Here is an 18486-nt window from a genome sequence, read left to right on the forward strand (position 1 = left end):
GCTGGCAGGGAGGCAGAGGAAAGACAGCCGAGAATTGGTGTGGCTTTGCTGTGGATGGGGTAATTCCTCCAGTAATGACTGAATTATTTAGTGACGTGATTTTAGTTTACTTTGAGTAGTGTATAGTCTGTGCTTAGTTTTGGAGCAGTTTATCTTGCTGAAATCACTCGAGGAAGAGTCCAGAGCTCAAACAGGGGCAGGAGACATGACAGCTGGCACCCATGGCACGATCAGTGGCTGGGACGGACCCCGCACACCGCTTGGGGTTGGGACGGACCCCGCACACCGCTCAGGCTCAGGGCTGGAGGTTCAGGTGCCGGACGAGGGCACTGAACTGACGGCGATTCTGGGAAGAGGCTCCTGGTCCAGCTAGGGGCTGTGCACATCCTCTGCGGGCTCGCAGGTTTCCCAAAGCACTGCAAGGGTTGCCAGTGACTGAGCTGAGTTCCCCTGCCAGCTCCTCATTCCCCAAGGCGTCGGGATCCCCTCCCAAGCTGAGGAGGAGCAGCCCTTGCCCGGGCTGTCCCCATCTGCCACCACGGTGCAGCGAGGCCCAGCCACGCTCCCCTGCCCCTGCGGCCCCTGCTCCTGGGCTGTGCGGGACTGGCAGAAACGTGCCCTGCCCTTGGCACGGGGTGCGGGGCTGCCAAATGCTGCTCCCTGCCTCACGGGGTGCGCAGCCATCTTGTGGGTGTGTGCATGTGTTTACCCTCGGCTATACAACCAATTCCTGCATGCACACACAGCAGGCAGCACGCACACGCCAGGTGTGTTAGCGACCCGATGGCCTGGTGACCATCATCGGCCTTGTTACCCCTGTGGGGGGAGCATGGGAGACTTTGGCAAACCTCGCTCAAAATCCCTTATTCTTGTTTCAGGCTTCCCCTCGGAGTGGGCTCAAAATGGAAGATGCTAAGATGGAAGGTGAGCGCCTTACCCACTGCGCGCAGCAGCTTAGAGTCCCATGGTCACAGAGCCACAGAGTGGCTGCCCCCAGCCCCATCCAGCCTGGCCTTGGGCACTGCCAGGGATGGGGCACCCACAGCTCCTGGGGGCAGGCTGCGCCAGGCCTCACCACCCTCATAGTAAAGAATTTCTGCCTCAGATCTAACCAAAAACCACCCTCTTCTACCTTAGAGCCATCACCCCGTGTCCTATCCCTACACCCCCTGCCCAAGAGTCCCTCCCAGCCCTCCTGCAGCCCCTGCAGGCACTGAGGGCCGCCGTGAGGTCTCCCCACAGCAGAATTTCACAGAATTTCTAGGTTGGAAGAGACCTCAAGATCATTGAGTGCAACCTCTGATGTGACACTAACAGTTCCCACTAACCCATATCCCTAAGCTCTACATCTAAACGTGTTTTAAAGTCTTCCAGGGATGGTGACTCCAGCACTTCCTTGGGCAGCCTGTTCCAATGTCGAACAACCCTTTCGGTAGGGAGTGCTTCAGCCCGGCCGTTTGAGCACTCTGTGCATTCCTGGGCTGCTGGGGAGCTGCGGCACGCACTTCTGCTTTCTCTTTCTGCCTTTGGAAGAGGTCTGGGTGCTGGCCCTCTGAGGCAGCCTTATCCAGACTCTCCTGGGGTCCCTCATATTGCTCCTGATGGTCCCTGGGGACCTCTGCTGGGGCCGCTAACCCTAATTCCTGTGTTTTTGCAGTAAAAAGACTTTCCTTCTCACCCCTGGGAGCGTGGCGTGCAGGGGGTGTCCCAGCACCACAGGGCCGTGGGGTTCAGACACGTGTCTCTGGTTGTTCCCCCAGGACCCAAGCTGAACATCCTGCTCGTAGGCAAAACTGGAAGTGGGAAGAGTGCAACAGGGAACACCATCCTTGGGAAGAATGCATTTGAAAATATGACAGGAGCAGCTTCAGTAACCCAAAGCTACAGTGCAGAGAGTGCCTCATTCCGTGGAAGAGAAATTGTTGTTATCGATACTCCTGGCCTTTTTCACACCAAGAGAGACAATAAGGAAATAGCTGAACTGATTGGAAATGCTCTTCGTCACTTCTATGGAGGGGTGCATGCTATCATCCTGGTGATGCAACTGCCCCACATCAGTAATGAAGAGGTGGAAGTGGCTGAGTGGGTGACAAAGATTTTCCATACCGAAGCACAGAAGTACATGATCCTGTTATTCACCCGAGCAGAAGAACTTGAGAGTCCAGATGATATCCACGATCTCATGAAAAGTAACACACACTTCAGTGGGATTGCAAAAAAATGTGGAAATAGGTACATTGCTTTCAGCAACATAGCAACAGAGCAGAGAAGGAAACAGCAGGTTGCAGACCTCATTAAAATGATTGATGAGATGGTAGAGAAGAACGAAGATGCTCCGTGTTACACGCGAGAAATGCTGGAGGAACATACACGGACGGCTTTTGGAAAGTATTGTACTATACTCTAGCCAACAAGGCTTTGGTCAGACGGGCGATGTTTCCTCTCTTGTGTCTTTCCTGCAGCGCTCTGAAGATCACTCTCTCCTTCCTCTCTTGATGTTTCCTCCTGTCCCGTCTGTAACCTACCTTGTCCCTTGGCCCGTGCCATTGCTCTCCTGACAGGCTGCAAGAGTGCAATGGGTGTCTGGCGACGTGTAATTCTCCTCTGCTGCTCTGTCTCTGCATTGCTCTGTCACCACACGTTGTGCTAGGAAGCCGGAGACCTTGGCTGGGTGGCACAGAGCTGCACGGCCCTGCTGGCAGCACCACTGCACTGACTCTCCTCCCTGGTCTGAAGACACGGCAAGCTGAAAGCAACGGGAACATCAGGACTGTGAGATGTGCCCCCTCAAAGTAGAGGTCAGCCTGGAGCACTGCTTCCGAGATCAAAGCCTCCTGTCCTCCCTGTGGCAGCCAGGGCTCTAGGAACTTCTCTGGGCTTCGGGAGGGTTCGTGGTGCCAGCCTTGGTCCCTCTGCAGTGGGATGCTGCTGGTGTCGCTGGCTGTGCTGCCCCTGCCTTCGCTGGGCAATGCGAGTAATTGTATGTGATCACTGGGTCTACAGAAGCTCATCTAATAAGTGCTAATCTAATGCTCATCTAATAAATGCTAATAAATGCCCATAAATGCTGAGCCTTGCTGTGTGGAGACGCGCCCTTCAGTGCACTGTGACCCGCAGTGCTGAAACAGCTGTTTGGGAGGGTGGAGAATGGTCCAGGTGCATTCAGGATCAGGCCCAAGCTGCAGCTCCCCCCAGGCTGGTGTTTGGTGGTGGCCATGAGCCGTGCAAGGGCGCGAGGTCTCACTGCTTGCCAGGCGAGTGCAGCAGGCAGGGGAAGCTCTGTGGCCAGTCCTGACCGTGGGGCTGGGGGAGTGCTCGGGAGGGGGCTGCCTGACTCACCCCAGGTTCTTCTCCCACCCAGAAAGGCTGCGGAAAGCAGCCTAGGAAGGGGGAGGAATCCCAGAACGCCAGGCTGACCTCTTCTTCAAGCGATCACAGCGAGAGAAACTGCTTCAGAGCTAAACACAGACCGTGCATCTCTTCAATTAAATAACTCTGAGGTTGAATTGTTACTGGAGGAAATACCAGAGTTAGTGTAATAGCTGCGTTGTAGGTAGCGCTGTATGGGTATCCGTGTGTGTAAATGTACCAGTGACCTCCAGTGGCATAAGCAGTATCATTGCTATCCTAAAACCATCCCAGCGTGTCCTGAAGGCATCCAGTGCTGACTCCTGGCTGTCCCCATCCCTTGCATGACAAGAGGAATCACAGAATCCCAGAACCATCTAGACTGGAAGAGCCCTCCAGGATCACCCAGTCCATCCTCTCATCTACCAGTAACCAGTCCTCCACTAAACCATATCACTGAGCTCTACATCTAAATGTCTTTTAAAGACCTCCAGGGATGGTGACTCCACCACTTCCCTGGGCAGCCCATCCCAATGCCTCACAACCCTCTCAGTAAAGAAGTTCTTCCTAATAGCCAACCTAAAGCACCCCTGGTACAACTTTAGCCCCTGCCCCCTCATCCTGTCACCAGGCACGTGGGAGAACAGACCAACCCCATCTCGCTACAGCCTCCTTTAAGGAACCTGTAGAGAACGATAAGGTCGCCCCTGAGCCTCCTCTTCTCCAGGCTGAGCAACTCCAGCTCCCTCAGCTGCTCCTCAAAGGGAAGGGGCAGAAGAAGTGTGTTGGAGGGGTTGGGGGCTGTGTGCCACAAACTGCTGGAGACTCTGAGGGCCCCAACACATTGCCACAGAGGTAAAGAATACTTCTGCTGACCTGGAAGAAGGCTTGAAATGCAAGCAGCCCTGTAATAATTCTGCACCGCTTGCTTAGAATGGCAAGAAAATGAGCATTTAACCTGAGGATTACGGCAAAATGCAGGCCCTGTGTGCACCTCCACCCGGGGCGTGTCTGTTGCTGTGTTAAGAGCAGCAGCAGTGCTGTGGGTAGGGGGGTTGCCACAAGAACAAGCCAAGGCTGGGCCTGCTCCCCTCCTCTGCCACACTTCTCATTTCCAGCCAATTTTTGCATTCAAACACTGGAGCACAGGCAAGGGGGCCCGGGGAAGCACGCTGGGTTAGAAGCAGAGCAGCACTGCGAGGCTCATGCTGAAATGCAGACAGCGAAGTGGACAACTAACCAAAAGTCACACCTCCAGAGCTGCACGGGATCGAAACCAAGATCTGGGCTGGTGCATGGGTATTTGTAGGCTGCCGATTGTCCGTGCCAGGAGGCCAAATGCTCTCCTGTGCCTGCACCAGTGCTGGGCACAGTGGTGCCAGCAGCCACAGCCTCTGTCTCTGGGAATGCTGCTGCAGCAGCACAGTGTCGCAGCAGGGGGGTCTGGACAGGTGGGGGCTGCTATTGGGATCCACGGGGTTCTCCGTGCCCTTTGCCAAGCCCTGCCGGATGTCCCCATGGGAGGAGCTGGTGCTGCCTGCGCCTTGTATGCCCCCCTAATGCCATGAGGGCCATGCTCCAGGCTGCCAGTGCCAACGCCGCCACCAACACCACTGCCAATGCCACTGCCACTTTGTGGTGGCTGCAAGGGTTCCACGGGGACACTGCCTCTGCTGCAGCGCAGCCACACTGGTGAGGGCAGCGTGGAAGCTGCTTGAAGACATGGCAGAGGTGGCGAAACTCTGTGCTGCCGGGAGGGTTTCAAGGTGGCCCAGGGCACGCGTGTGCCTGGGTGCTGCAGGAGCCTCATGGGGAGGGTGCTGCTTTCTCCTGCAGCCACCCAGGGATCTGGTGTAGAGGCCATCCCTTTAAAAGATTGAAACCCAAAACCTTTTTCATGGTGATTTGCAAAGCAAGTAACTGGTAAGTGCTTCACATCTGTGAGTTGTACATTAACTTGGCAGTTTGGTTTCACACTCAGTACATAACCAGTATGCGTGCCTTCTTTACTGATAAGCTTTTGCTTAGTCAGGTCCAACGCCTCCCGGACACCCCTTGTTCTGACTTCAGGACTTGCAATTCCTCCCTGAGGGGGAGGAAGGGGTTGCTTTCCTATCTGCACCTGGCAGACCTTGATATTTACCATCCCAGAAATGGTCTATAAACGTATAGATATATTTATGCATGTATGTGTGAATGTATACGTATATGTCAATGTTTTGATTCCAGTTGGTCCTTAAGGACAATTGACAAAGTCAACTCTAAGACTCCTAGATGTGATGCACATTCTGATTACATACTGAACTTTAACCCAAACTGTTGTGTTAATTTATGACTCTCAGACATGAAAAGCATGCTGATTACTTAATAACATGGAATGATCGAATATCTGAGCTAGAAGGGACCCACAAGGATCATCGAGTCCAACTCCTGGGTCCCCAAAGGACCAGCCCCTGTGTGTGACAGCGGTGTCCAAACGCTCCTTGAGCTCCATCAATCTCGGGGCCGTGCCCATGCCCCTGGGCAGCCTGTCCCAGTGCCCGACCACCTCTGGGTGCAGACCCTTTCCCTAACCCCCAGCCTGACCCTCCCCTGTCCCAGCTCCATGCCGTTCCCTCGGGTCCTGTCGCTGTCCCCAGAAAGCAGAGCTCAGCGCCTGCCCCTCCGCTCCCCTCGTGAGGGAGTTGCAGGCCACCATGAGGCCTCCCCTCGTCTCTTCTCCATGCTGAACAATCCAAGCAACTTCAGCCGCTCCTCATATGTATTCTCCTCTAGACCCTTCACCACCTTTGTTGCCCTTCTTCGGACGCTCTCTAACAGTTTTTTATCTTTCTTGTACTGTGGTGCTCAGAGCTGCGCACAGCACTCGAGCTGGGGCTGCACCAGCGCAGAGCAGAGCAGGACGATCACATCCTTTGACCTACAGTGCTGTCCTTGATGCAGCCCAGGTTACGGTTAGCCCTCTTGGCCACCAAGGCACGCTGCTGGCTTGTGCTCAGTTTGCTGTCGATCCAAACCCCCAGAATCCTTTCTTCTGGCTGCTCTCCAGCGTCTCGTCCCCCAGTCTGTATAACCAGGGTTGCTCTGTTGCCCTTTCCCAGGTGCAGAATCCGACACTTGCTCTTGTTAAACTTCATATTGTTGAATGGCAATGACAATGATCTAGCTGACACCAGCTAGTTCTCAGAGTACTCTGGGACGAATCCCATCAGGCCCCATTGGCTTGTATGCATCCAGGTGGAGCAGCCAGTCTGCACAAGATTGGGGTTAACAGTGAGTTTGTTGTGCTGGCTCTCGCCATCCCCCAGCTGTGGGTAGCTGGGGCCGCAGAGCCCATCATCGGTGTTCAAGACAGAGGCAGAGGTGAAAAATGCGTTAAACGTCTCTGCTTTGTCCATGTCCCCGATTGTGAGGTGACCACGCTCATCAGACCAACATTTGCTCTGCTCCTCCTTTTCCCATTAATCTACTTCAAAAAGCCTTTCTTACTGTCCCCCATGCTGCTGGGCAGCTTCAACTCTAATGCAGCCTGCACAGAGCCGGGAGCAGCTCGTCTGGGCTCGGTGTCAGACAGCTGTCGGTGTGCCCCACCTAGCCCCAAGACTAGCTCCGGCTTCCCCTCCAGGCCTCAACAACACAGTGTGGGCAGCCCATGGCCCCAAGGCCCCAGCAGTGACTCCCTGGGACCATCAGGAGCAGAATGAAGGCAGAAAGAGAAAGCAGAAGTGCATGCCGAAGACCCCAGCAGCCCAGAAATGCACAGAGTTCTCAAACGGCTGGGCTGAAGCACTCCCTTTACAAGAAGTCACGTGCTGAGCAAAAAACACCCACTGGATTCTGTGCTGGATCACCCCAGGCCCTCGGCCTGCCCTGCATGGCCCCAGCAGGGCCAGAGCTGGCTCAGGCACACAGATAGCGAGGTTTTGGGGCAGGACTTTGCACCCTGCGCTGTGCCTCAGGCTGTAACCAACGGCTGCTGCCCTGTCTGCCCTGAGCCTGGCACAGCACAGCCTAAGGAGTGGGAAGAGGAGAGGCAGCCTCAGGAAATCCTAGCCCCTGACCGCGGTGCAGGCTGCAGCTGCCTCGTCTCCTACCCCTTCTTCTGTCAGGGCTCTGCCTCCAGTCCCACCTGCACGGTCTCCTTACAGAGAGGTACGGGCGGGAGGGCAGGGGCCGCGAGGCTCCGTGCCAGCGGGGAGGGCTCTGAGGGGGCCTGGGGACCTGGCGCAGGGCAGTGGGGCAGGGAAATGCCTCTTCCCCCTATCCCGTCCTCTCTCTTTCCCTTCTCGCCACTCCTCACTCCCCATGATCTGTGTGGCCCCAGCCCCAGCCCAGGAGAGTCCCTGGTCACCGTGCTCAGCCCCACGTGGGGCCGCGGCTGCACGGGTGTCACTGCCCTGAGGAGTTTTGGTCTGATGCTCTTGCAAATACACCCGGAGGCTCCCTTTTCCACCCAGGCTGTGGTGTGTGAGGCCGCAGTCTCCTGAGCTGGGGACGTTTTGTGGCACAGCACAAACCGGTGTTCAACCCCTGCCCGGCCCCTCTGCTAAGCCCAGGTCCCTCGCAGGAGGCAGGGAGCCCCCTCCTCCAGCCCCTGCGTACCACAGCCCCAGCACGCTTCTCATGCTTTGGACTGAGACACTCGAGCACCACGTTGGTGCGGGGAATGGCACTGGGAGCTGGGCACCGGGGGTCAGGGACACAGGCGCTGGGACCTGGGGTCACCGGGACATTGTGGCACTGCGTGTCACCTGGGGCACTGGGGTCACTGGGACACCGGGATCTGTGACATGGGGACATGGGGGCTGGGGACATCGCAGTACCGGGTTTCAGGCACCTGGGACCTGGGAACATTGAGGCACAGGGACCTGTGACACAGGGACATTGGGAATGGGGACACATGGACCTGTGACACAGGGACATGGAGAGCAGGGACATCAGGACATGGGGACACCAGGTGTCAGGGACCTGGGGACCTGGGAACATTGGGGCACAGGGACCTGTGACACAGGGACATTGGGAATGGGGACACTGAGACACCGGGTGTCAGGAACCTCTGGCCGCAGGGAGCAGCGCCATGGCAGCGGCTGCTCAGCTGGCAGCTCGGCGAGGTGGAGGAGAGCTCCTGACATCTCGGGAACGTGGCCAGAGGGACCCCAAAGGCTTCAGCCTCTGAAGCCCGGGGACACCCAAGGACAAGCACAAGAGCCAGGGTCTGCCAAGGCAAGGCTTGGAATTAAAGCCTGAGGAGCAAAGCTCCAGTTCTGGCCAGAACCTGGCTCCCCCGGGGCTCCGGCAGAGCCCTGCCGTGTCCATCACCTCTCAGGCACCTCGGAGGTCTCAGCAGTGCTGCACACCCAGCATGCGTGCTCTGAGAGCACAGGTAAGAAAGGAGAAAAAATACCCAAACCCTGCTACACTACAGCAGCTGGCAGAGAGGAGAGAGACCCAGCCCTGCAGCCCCCAGGGGAGTGCAGCAGGAGGCAGGAGGTGCTCCAGGCAGGCAGCAGCAGTTCCCCTGCGGGGGAACCTGCAGGGCACAGCCAGCCCCAGCTGCAAACACCAAGGGTCCAGCAAACAGGCTTTTCCCGTAAATGTGCTGAGTTCGCACTGCGCTATTGTAGGAAGCGGGACTAAGGGCAACGCCCTGAGACAATTCCACGGCGCTGCTGCTGCCCCAAGCACGAGCGGCGTGGAGCAGCCCTGCTCCCCCCGACCATGGCCCTGGGCTCTTACAGTATGATGTCCCCCAGCGTCCCACCTTTGCAGCCCTTGGGTTGGGTACCCACATGGCCCCAGGCGCGCAGCAGCCCCGAGCACACAGCAGCCCTGGAGAACGCTGCTCCCGGTGCCCTGCAGCACACCCTGCATGCAGGACGAGCTCCCTAGGTGGGCTTGGGGGTGGCCAGGGGCTTCCAGCACCACAACAACACCACGCACATCTCCACAGCAGAGCTGTGGTCTCCAAAGGTGCCCTGAGTTTTGTGTAGGGTCCGTCCCAGTGCCTGACCGCAGTGCAGGCTGCAGCTGCCTCGTCTCCTGCCCCTTCTTCTGTCAGGGCTCTGCCTCCAGTCCCACCAGCAGCAGGAACTGCTTGAAAACTAAGCACAGATCATCGTGGGAGTTAAATTGAGGCCGGACTGTTTCTGGAGGAAGTACAGGAGGTAGTGTTAGAGTTGCCTGCACCTCCAAGGCTGCACAGAATCGAAACCAAGCTGGGGGCTGGTGCGGGAGGAGCCGGTGCTGCCCTAGTGGCATGAGCACAGTTCTCCAGGCTGACACCGGCTGTCTCTGCTGTCACTTCCTGGCTCCGTGCCGGCGGGGAGGGCTCCGAGGGGGCCTGGGGACCTGGCGCAGGGCAGCGGGGCAGGGAAATGGCTCTTCCCCAGTCGCCTCCTCTCTCTTTCCCTTCTCCCCACTCCTCACTCCCCATGCTTGGCATGGGCACAACCCCAGCCCAGGGGAGCCCCTGGGCACCGTGCTCATCCCCACGCGGGGCTGCGGCTGCACGAGTGTCACTGCCCTGAGGGTCCCTGCCACCACCCAAGGGTCCCTGCCACCCCGCTGCCTTCCCCCGTGCCTGTAATCCTGCGCAGACTGAGGCTGAGACTGAAGAAACAGACCAGCGGCTCCTTGCAGCTCACAGCTCCGGCTTTTATTTTGAATTTCTGTTCCTTGCTGCTGTAAGTGCAGTGCGATCCAGGGGACCCAGACTGTCTCGGTGCCACTGCAGCCTGACCCAGCTGCAGCCCAGCTGGTGGTGTTCCCCGATGAAGCACCCTAACCCCTTTTATCTATTGATGGAGTGATAATAATCTCAATAATTTTATTAGACAGGACCTTCCATGAAGCTGTTTTAATTGTGATTGCAATGGTGGGCATCCTTGTGAGGAAAATCTCAAATAATTTTCTTCAGACAGGATGTTCTGTGAAGCTATTTTATTCACAATTGCAGTGGCAGGCGTCCTGCCAATTAGGAACACATTATAGTAAACACATCATAACCTTTTATTCTCTATTACCCGACACCTCATTGCCTCCCCTGTTTCCTCATTCTCTGAGTACTACAGGTTCACAAGCTACTCGACACTCCTTTATACCATACGTGTACAATTCTTCTTTCTTTCAACCCTTTAATTTCTCCCTTTTCCTTTTTTTTTTTTTCTTATGTTTTAAGAACCTTAAAAAATAATCTTTGTTTTAAGATCAAAGATCTTAAAGGATCAAAGATCTTAAAACAAAGATTATGACTATAGATTATGACTTAGATCTTTGATCTAAGATCTAAGATCTTTGTTTTACTATTCCCATACTGCTCATCCTGTTTTTCTCAAGCTTCCACCTTATTTTGAAACAGTGAGGCCTTCTACTGTTCACTTACCTTCATGTACTTAGCATTTCTCCTTATTATGACTACACAACTACCTTGGAATACAGAAAAGTAATTCTCTACTGCAAAAACACAAACTTTGTTTTTCATATCCTGCAAGCGGGAGCGCATAGCACAAGTTTACCATAGCCCTATGTCCCCTATTTCCCGACACTTGATTTCTCCCTGTTTCCTCACTGGTTGAATACTACAGATTCACAACCTACTATACTACACTTCTATACCATATAGGTACAATTTTATTTGACCAGCCATTGATTTCTCCTTTTCCTTTTTTTTTTTTTTTTTTTTTTTTTTTTTTTTCCTTCTCTTGTGATTAGAAGGCCTATGATTCTTGTTTTTACTTATTTCGTACTACTCATCCCATTTTTCATAGCTGTGTTTCTTATGTTGGGACAGTGGGACCTTCCCCTTATCTGCTTAACTAGTGCTATGCTGCTGTCATGGCTGCACAATCACATTTGAATATGCAAGGTTAGTGGATATTCCACCGCAAAAGCAACTTCTATTGCAAAAATACAACCTTGTTTCTCAAAATCGTCACGTCACCTAAGCACAACCTAAGGCTACTTGCTATCGGCAACTTTCCTTGGTTTCTCCCAGAAGGAGCATTCTGTCCCTGATCAAAGGGAACCTAAGTTAAAAGTTAAACATATTTTTTGTCCTGTACTGCATATATGACAATTGATTAAAGGGAAGCTCAATAAAAATAGACAATTCCTCTTCTTTTCCAAGGGATAGTTGGTTCCATTGCACCAGGACAAGGAGTCATCTGCAAGATGGGCAGAGGCTGGGAGCTGGGGCTGCTCAGCCTGGGGAAGGGGGTTCGGGGGTTCTGTCTGTGTGAATGCCTGGTGGGGTGCCCAGAGCCAGGACACAAGGGCATGGGCACCGCCGGAGGCACAAGGATGCCCGCTGAGACATCAAGAAAGTCTTTTTTTGCTGTGCGGGTGTCTGAGCACTGGCACAGGCTGCCCAGAGTGATGCTGGGGTCTCCATCCCTGGAGATGTCCAACACGCAGTGGACACGGTCCTGGGCAGCTGGAGCGGTGTCCAGAGGTGCCTCCAGCCCCAGGCGTTCAGTGGCTCTGTGGTGCTGGGATTCATCACTCCCACCAAATAAGAAAAATAATGACTACCACCGCAATGGCAAGGAGAATCATCCCACAAATCACAATAGGTCTCATGTAAGACACAGTGAGAAACCCAATACTTTTCCTGCCTGTTCTGTACCTCGCCACTGGGACAGACTGGGTCCCCTGGATCGTGCTGCCGCGTGTGCAGCCACAGCAGTGCACAGACAGCAGCAAGGAACAGAAATTCAAAATAAAAGCCGGAGCAGCGAAGTGCTGCGGGGAAACAGAGCTGCTGGTCTGTTTCCTCAGTCTCAGCCTCAGTCTGCGCAGGATTACAGGCACGGGGGAAGGCAGCGGGGTGGCAGGGACCCTTGGGTGGTGGCAGGGACCCTCAGGGCAGTGACACTCGTGCAGCCGCAGCCCCGCGTGGGGATGAGCACGGTGCCCAGGGGCTCCCCTGGGCTGGGGTTGTGCCCATGCCAAGCATGGGGAGTGAGGAGTGGGGAGAAGGGAAAGAGAGAGGAGGCGACTGGGGAAGAGCCATTTCCCTGCCCCGCTGCCCTGCGCCAGGTCCCCAGGCCCCCTCGGAGCCCTCCCCGCCGGCACGGAGCCAGGAAGTGACAGCAGAGACAGCCGGTGTCAGCCTGGAGAACTGTGCTCATGCCACTAGGGCAGCACCGGCTCCTCCCGCACCAGCCCCCAGCTTGGTTTCGATTCTGTGCAGCCTTGGAGGTGCAGGCAACTCTAACACTACCTCCTGTACTTCCTCCAGAAACAGTCCGGCCTCAATTTAACTCCCACGATGATCTGTGCTTAGTTTTCAAGCAGTTCCTGCTGCTGGTGGGACTGGAGGCAGAGCCCTGACAGAAGAAGGGGCAGGAGACGAGGCAGCTGCAGCCTGCACTGCGGTCAGGCACTGGGACGGACCCTACACAAAACTCAGGGCACCTTTGGAGACCACAGCTCTGCTGTGGAGATGTGCGTGGTGTTGTTGTGGTGCTGGAAGCCCCTGGCCACCCCCAAGCCCACCTAGGGAGCTCGTCCTGCATGCAGGGTGTGCTGCAGGGCACCGGGAGCAGCGTTCTCCAGGGCTGCTGTGTGCTCGGGGCTGCTGCGCGCCTGGGGCCATGTGGGTACCCAACCCAAGGGCTGCAAAGGTGGGACGCTGGGGGACATCATACTGTAAGAGCCCAGGGCCATGGTCGGGGGGAGCAGGGCTGCTCCACGCCGCTCGTGCTTGGGGCAGCAGCAGCGCCGTGGAATTGTCTCAGGGCGTTGCCCTTAGTCCCGCTTCCTACAATAGCGCAGTGCGAACTCAGCACATTTACGGGAAAAGCCTGTTTGCTGGACCCTTGGTGTTTGCAGCTGGGGCTGGCTGTGCCCTGCAGGTTCCCCCGCAGGGGAACTGCTGCTGCCTGCCTGGAGCACCTCCTGCCTCCTGCTGCACTCCCCTGGGGGCTGCAGGGCTGGGTCTCTCTCCTCTCTGCCAGCTGCTGTAGTGTAGCAGGGTTTGGGTATTTTTTCTCCTTTCTTACCTGTGCTCTCAGAGCACGCATGCTGGGTGTGCAGCACTGCTGAGACCTCCGAGGTGCCTGAGAGGTGATGGACACGGCAGGGCTCTGCCGGAGCCCCGGGGGAGCCAGGTTCTGGCCAGAACTGGAGCTTTGCTCCTCAGGCTTTAATTCCAAGCCTTGCCTTGGCAGACCCTGGCTCTTGTGCTTGTCCTTGGGTGTCCCCGGGCTTCAGAGGCTGAAGCCTTTGGGGTCCCTCTGGCCACGTTCCCGAGATGTCAGGAGCTCTCCTCCACCTCGCCGAGCTGCCAGCTGAGCAGCCGCTGCCATGGCGCTGCTCCCTGCGGCCAGAGGTTCCTGACACCCGGTGTCTCAGTGTCCCCATTCCCAATGTCCCTGTGTCACAGGTCCCTGTGCCCCAATGTTCCCAGGTCCCCAGGTCCCTGACACCTGGTGTCCCCATGTCCTGATGTCCCTGCTCTCCATGTCCCTGTGTCACAGGTCCATGTGTCCCCATTCCCAATGTCCCTGTGTCACAGGTCCCTGTGCCTCAATGTTCCCAGGTCCCAGGTGCCTGAAACCCGGTATTGCGATGTCCCCAGCCCCCATGTCCCTATGTCACAGGTCCCTGTGCCCCAATGTCCCCATTCCCAATGTCTCTGACACCCGGTGTCCCCACGTCACGATGTCCCCAACCCCCATGTCCCCATGTCACTGATCCCGGTGTCCCAGTGACCCCAGTGCCCCAGGTGACACGCAGTGCCACAATGTCCCGGTGACCCCAGGTCCCAGCGCCTGTGTCCCTGACCCCCGGTGCCCAGCTCCCAGTGCCATTCCCCGCACCAACGTGGTGCTCGAGTGTCTCAGTCCAAAGCACGAGCAGCGTGCTGGGGCTGTGGTACGCAGGGGCTGGAGGAGGGGGCTCCCTGCCTCCTGCGAGGGACCTGGGCTTAGCAGAGGGGCCGGGCAGGGGTTGAACACCGGTTTGTGCTGTGCCACAAAACGTCCCCAGCTCAGGAGACTGTGGCCTCACACACCACAGCCTGGGTGGAAAAGGGAGCCTCCGGCTGTATTTGTATGAGCATCAGACCAAAACTCCTCTGGTAGGAGGCTGCACCTCATCGTCTCGTCAACCTCATGACTGCTGAGGTTAATTTCCAGGCCATGCTTTCCCTCATTTGCACAGACCGAGCTTTCCCAGTGCTTTTGGAGAGGTCACCGTGGGGCCGAGGGGAGGTAGCCCAGGAGCAGAGCCGGACCCTCGGTGTTTGCAGCTGGGGCTGGGTGTGCCCTGCAGAGCATGCAGCAAACCGCCCCCCACAGCTCTGTGCCTCCCATGAGTGTTTCTGGGCTGTCCTTGCAGAGCCCCCGCCCCGTGAACCTTGTGCCCGGCCCTGCTGCACTCAGCTCCCACCCCCGCAGCCCCAAACTAAAAGCTGGGGCCGAGCACGGGCACCTCCTGCCCAGGGACACTGCTGCACCCGGAGCCGTGGGTAGGTTGCAGGGGCTTGGTGCTCACCGGGTTTGCTCCCCAGTGCGCTGCACGGCTCCAGAGTCACAGCTCAGCAGCGCAGAAACCGTGCAGCAGGTCCCTGGGGGGCTGCTTCTGAATGCAGGGATCGGGAGCAGCCGGCGTTGCTCACCTACAGGCGAATAGTGCATGGCTAAGCCTGCTGCTGGCTGGGCTGGCGCTGCAGGCTCGGCCTTCTCAAGGGCTTTGTCACAGCCTGCCAGCGCCCTTATCCCCCAAGCCCGGCGGTAAAGCCTTCACCCTGCACGTGTGTTTGCTCTCTGTCCCCCTGCAGCCTGTGACCCAGCTCTGGCATCACCCTTCCTGCACTGACACTGCGGCAGAGCACGATGGCGAGCGGCTCCTGGGAGGATCACGGTAAGGGTGCAAGGGCCAGGCACTGCCCTGCCCCAGAGCCCCCTCGTAGGGGGGATCGGTGTCCTCGTGCCACCACAGGCACCGCAGGGACTGGGCTCTCCTGGCAATCTCCCTGCCGGTGGGGGGGTTTTGGGGACAGAGCAGGCATGTGCCAAGCAGTGCCGTGCACATGGAGAGGGGACAGGCATCCCTGAGATGGTGCGGGTATCCCTGGGGTGTCACGGGTATCCCTGGGGTGGCACAGGCAGCCCCGGGGTGGCACAGGCAGCTCTGTGCCCCTGTGCCAGGCTGTTTCCATGCATGACCCACCCCAGGCAGTGCTTTACACACTGCTGCTCTTTCACTGAGCCTTTCCCCTCACTGATGCCAGCAGGCCAGGGGACCCAGGAGCACATGGAGCTGCGCCTGGTACTCGTCGGGAAGACCGGTGCAGGGAAAAGCGCAACGGGGAACACCATCCTGGGGCGGGCGGCCTTCGAGTCGCACCTGGCGCCACAGGCGATAACACGGACGTGTGCCCAGGAGAGCCGGCTCTGGCGGGGCCATAAGGTGGTGGTCACCGACACCCCCAACATGTTTGACTCACCGGAGCACAGCGCCCGGTCCTGCTACGAGCTCGCCCGCTGCCTGCTGCTGTCGGCGCCGGGGCCGCACGTGCTGGTGCTGGTGACCCAGCTGGGCCGCTTTACGCAGGAGGACGAGAAGGCCACCCAGCAAGTGTGGCGGGTGCTGGGGCGCGAGGCTGCGAGGCACACCATCGTCCTCTTCACCCGCAAGGAGGACCTGGGGGGCGGCTCCCTGCAGCACTACGTGGCACACCCCAGCAACGCCACCCTGCGGGCGCTGCTGCAGGCCTGCGGGGGACGGTGCTGCGCCTTCAGCAACCGGGCGGCCAGAGCCGAGCGCGAAGCCCAGGTCGAGGAGCTGATGGTGCAGGTGCAGCAGGTGCTGGAGGAGAACCAGAGCACCCATTACACGAGCGAGCTCTACTCCCAGGCCACGCGGCTCCTCAGCCGCAGCGACGTGGATTTCGAAGAGAAGTGCGAGTGCCTCGTGAAGCAAGTGGAGCATCAGCTGCAGGGCCAACAAGGAGACGGCGGCCTGGGGTTGATCAGACGGTGTGTGCAGGGGCTGTGGTGCATGCGATACATGCGGCGTCTGTGATGCTGCTGCCACTTCATCGTGGCAGTTCTGTCCATAACCTGCCACTTCATTGTGGCAGCAGTCCGGCGCATTGCGCGCTTTCTGCGGCAGGCGTTCCTCCATGGTTGGGGGGCAGTTGTCCGGCTGTACAACCGCTTCTTGCGCTAGAAGCAAGAGTAGAACTAGAATACACTGTGCTGTACTACTTCTCTCAAGTAATTGCATTGTGTTGATTAACAACATGGCAAGCAGCTGATTCCCCCTCTAACAGCACTGCAGTCCCCATAAGGGCTGTGACTCTCGGAACAAAACTGCAGCACAAAGCTTGCAGCTGCTGAGTGGTTTCTGCTGTGTCTCCAGCTCGATGCCAGGGATGTGCCCAGGGCATTGCAGGGACGGCTGCGGACCTGGGGACACGCAGGGCCAGAGCCAGGCAGTGGCTCCCAGGAAATGCCCTCGTCCCCTGCATCGAGCCGTGGGGCAGTCCCGGGTGCTGCCAGGAGAGCACAGAGCATCCGGGCAGAGGGGAGCAGCACCCAGCAGAGGGGCCCCATCCCTGAGCAGCTCTGGTGGCAGCAGGTTGAGGACAGAACTGGTCACATTCCCCTCACTGCCATGGGCTGAGATCACCTCATGTCCCCGCAGGCTGGCATGGGATTTGGGGAGCCACCTTGGCCTGGCACGGGAGTGGAGGGGTGAAGGACAAGGGGCACAGGGTGATGGGCCAGTAGGGACACCGAGGGACCCAGCCCTTCTTCCTGCTGCCCCTCAGGTGCTGCTGCTGTTTCTCAGGGGATCGAAGCCACACGCACAGGTTCCAGGGGATCCACGTCACCGAGGTAGGACCCAAGGCAAAGAGCATCCTAGGGGCAGGTGGGACAGGTTGGTCACACGTATGTGACAGCAGAAATAGCCCTGGTGGCAGCAGTTCTGAGCATCTGAAACCACCAGGAGCTTTGACAGGGACGTGCCGTGACACAGGATGAGATGCCGTCCCACTGCAGGTGCCCTGACCCCAGGCTCACGTGCTGTGGAGCTGCACACAGGCACAGGCTCCATTTCTCATGCGCACCTCCCTGCCTTCAGGAACACGGGCTGCTCTGCGCTTCTCTGCAGTTTCATGCTTTGCTGTGATCGCTGACCCGTGGCGGGGAGCCCCCGGGGGGGGTGGGAGCAGGGGTCGGAGCTGTCACTGCCAGCTCTGCAGGTGCCTGCGGAGCCAGGGAGCAGCATGAGTGTGGGGAGAAAGAAGTACAAGGTACTGGCAGGGAAATTTGCCACTTGCAACCTTTGCAACACTTAAGAGGCGTGCAGGGTCCGTCCCAGCCCCTGACCGCAGTGCAGGCTGCAGCTGCCTCGTCTCCTGCCCCTTCTTCTGTCAGGGCTCTGCCTACAGTCCCACCAGCAGCAGGAGAAACTGCTTGAAAACTAAGCACAGATCATCGTGGGATTTAAATTGAGGCCGGACTGTTTTTAGAGGAAGTACAGGAGGTAGCGTTAGAGTTGCCTGCACCTCCAAAACTGCACAGAATCGAAACCAAGCTGGGGGCTGGTGCGGGAGGAGCCAGTGCTGCCCTAGTGGCATGAGCACAGTTCTCCAGGCTGACACCGGCCGTCACCGCTGTCACTTCCTGGTGGCTGTGAGCGTCCCGCAGGGACAAGGCAAATGCCAGCGCAGGACGTGCAGGAAGGTACGGGAGGGAGGCCAGGGGCTGCGAGGCTCCGTGCTGCTGGGGATGGCTCCGAGGGGGCCTGGGGACCTGGCGCAGGGCAGCGGGGCAGGGAAGTGGCTCTTCCCCTGTCCCCTCCTCTCTTTCCCTTCTCCCCACTCCTCGCTCCCCATGCTCGGCATGGGCACAGCCCCAGCCCGGGGGTGTCCCTGGGCATAGTGCTTAGCCCCACGCGGTGCCGCGGCTGCACGGGTGTCACAGCCCCAAGGGTCCCTGCCACCACCCGAGGGTTCCTGCCACCACGCTGCCTTCCCCCGCCATGATCCTGCACACACTGAGGCTGCCTCACTGCTCTGTTTCCCCGCAGAACCTCGCAGTTATGGCTTTTATTTTGCTTTTTACTGTTTTCCACTGCTGTCCAACCCCATCTGACCTGGTGGCACTGCAGCCTGGCCCAGCT

The 18486-nt window shown here is 57.8% G+C and overlaps 1 protein-coding gene across 1 annotated transcript in view; it reads left to right on the plus strand.

Moving 5' to 3' along the window:
* Window positions 1–16377, plus strand: part of LOC116486741 (GTPase IMAP family member 8-like) — a 37580-nt gene extending 21203 nt beyond the window's left edge. Inside the window, 3 exon segments of the mRNA XM_032183190.1 lie at window positions 1761–2388; window positions 15143–15213; window positions 15587–16377. Of these exon segments, the coding sequence (XP_032039081.1) occupies window positions 1761–2388; window positions 15143–15213; window positions 15587–16377 (1490 nt within the window).
* The last annotated feature ends 2109 nt before the right edge of the window (window positions 16378–18486 follow it).

This window comes from Aythya fuligula, chromosome 2, assembly GCF_009819795.1.
Source record: "Aythya fuligula isolate bAytFul2 chromosome 2, bAytFul2.pri, whole genome shotgun sequence".
Classification (NCBI taxonomy): Eukaryota; Metazoa; Chordata; class Aves; order Anseriformes; family Anatidae; genus Aythya; species Aythya fuligula.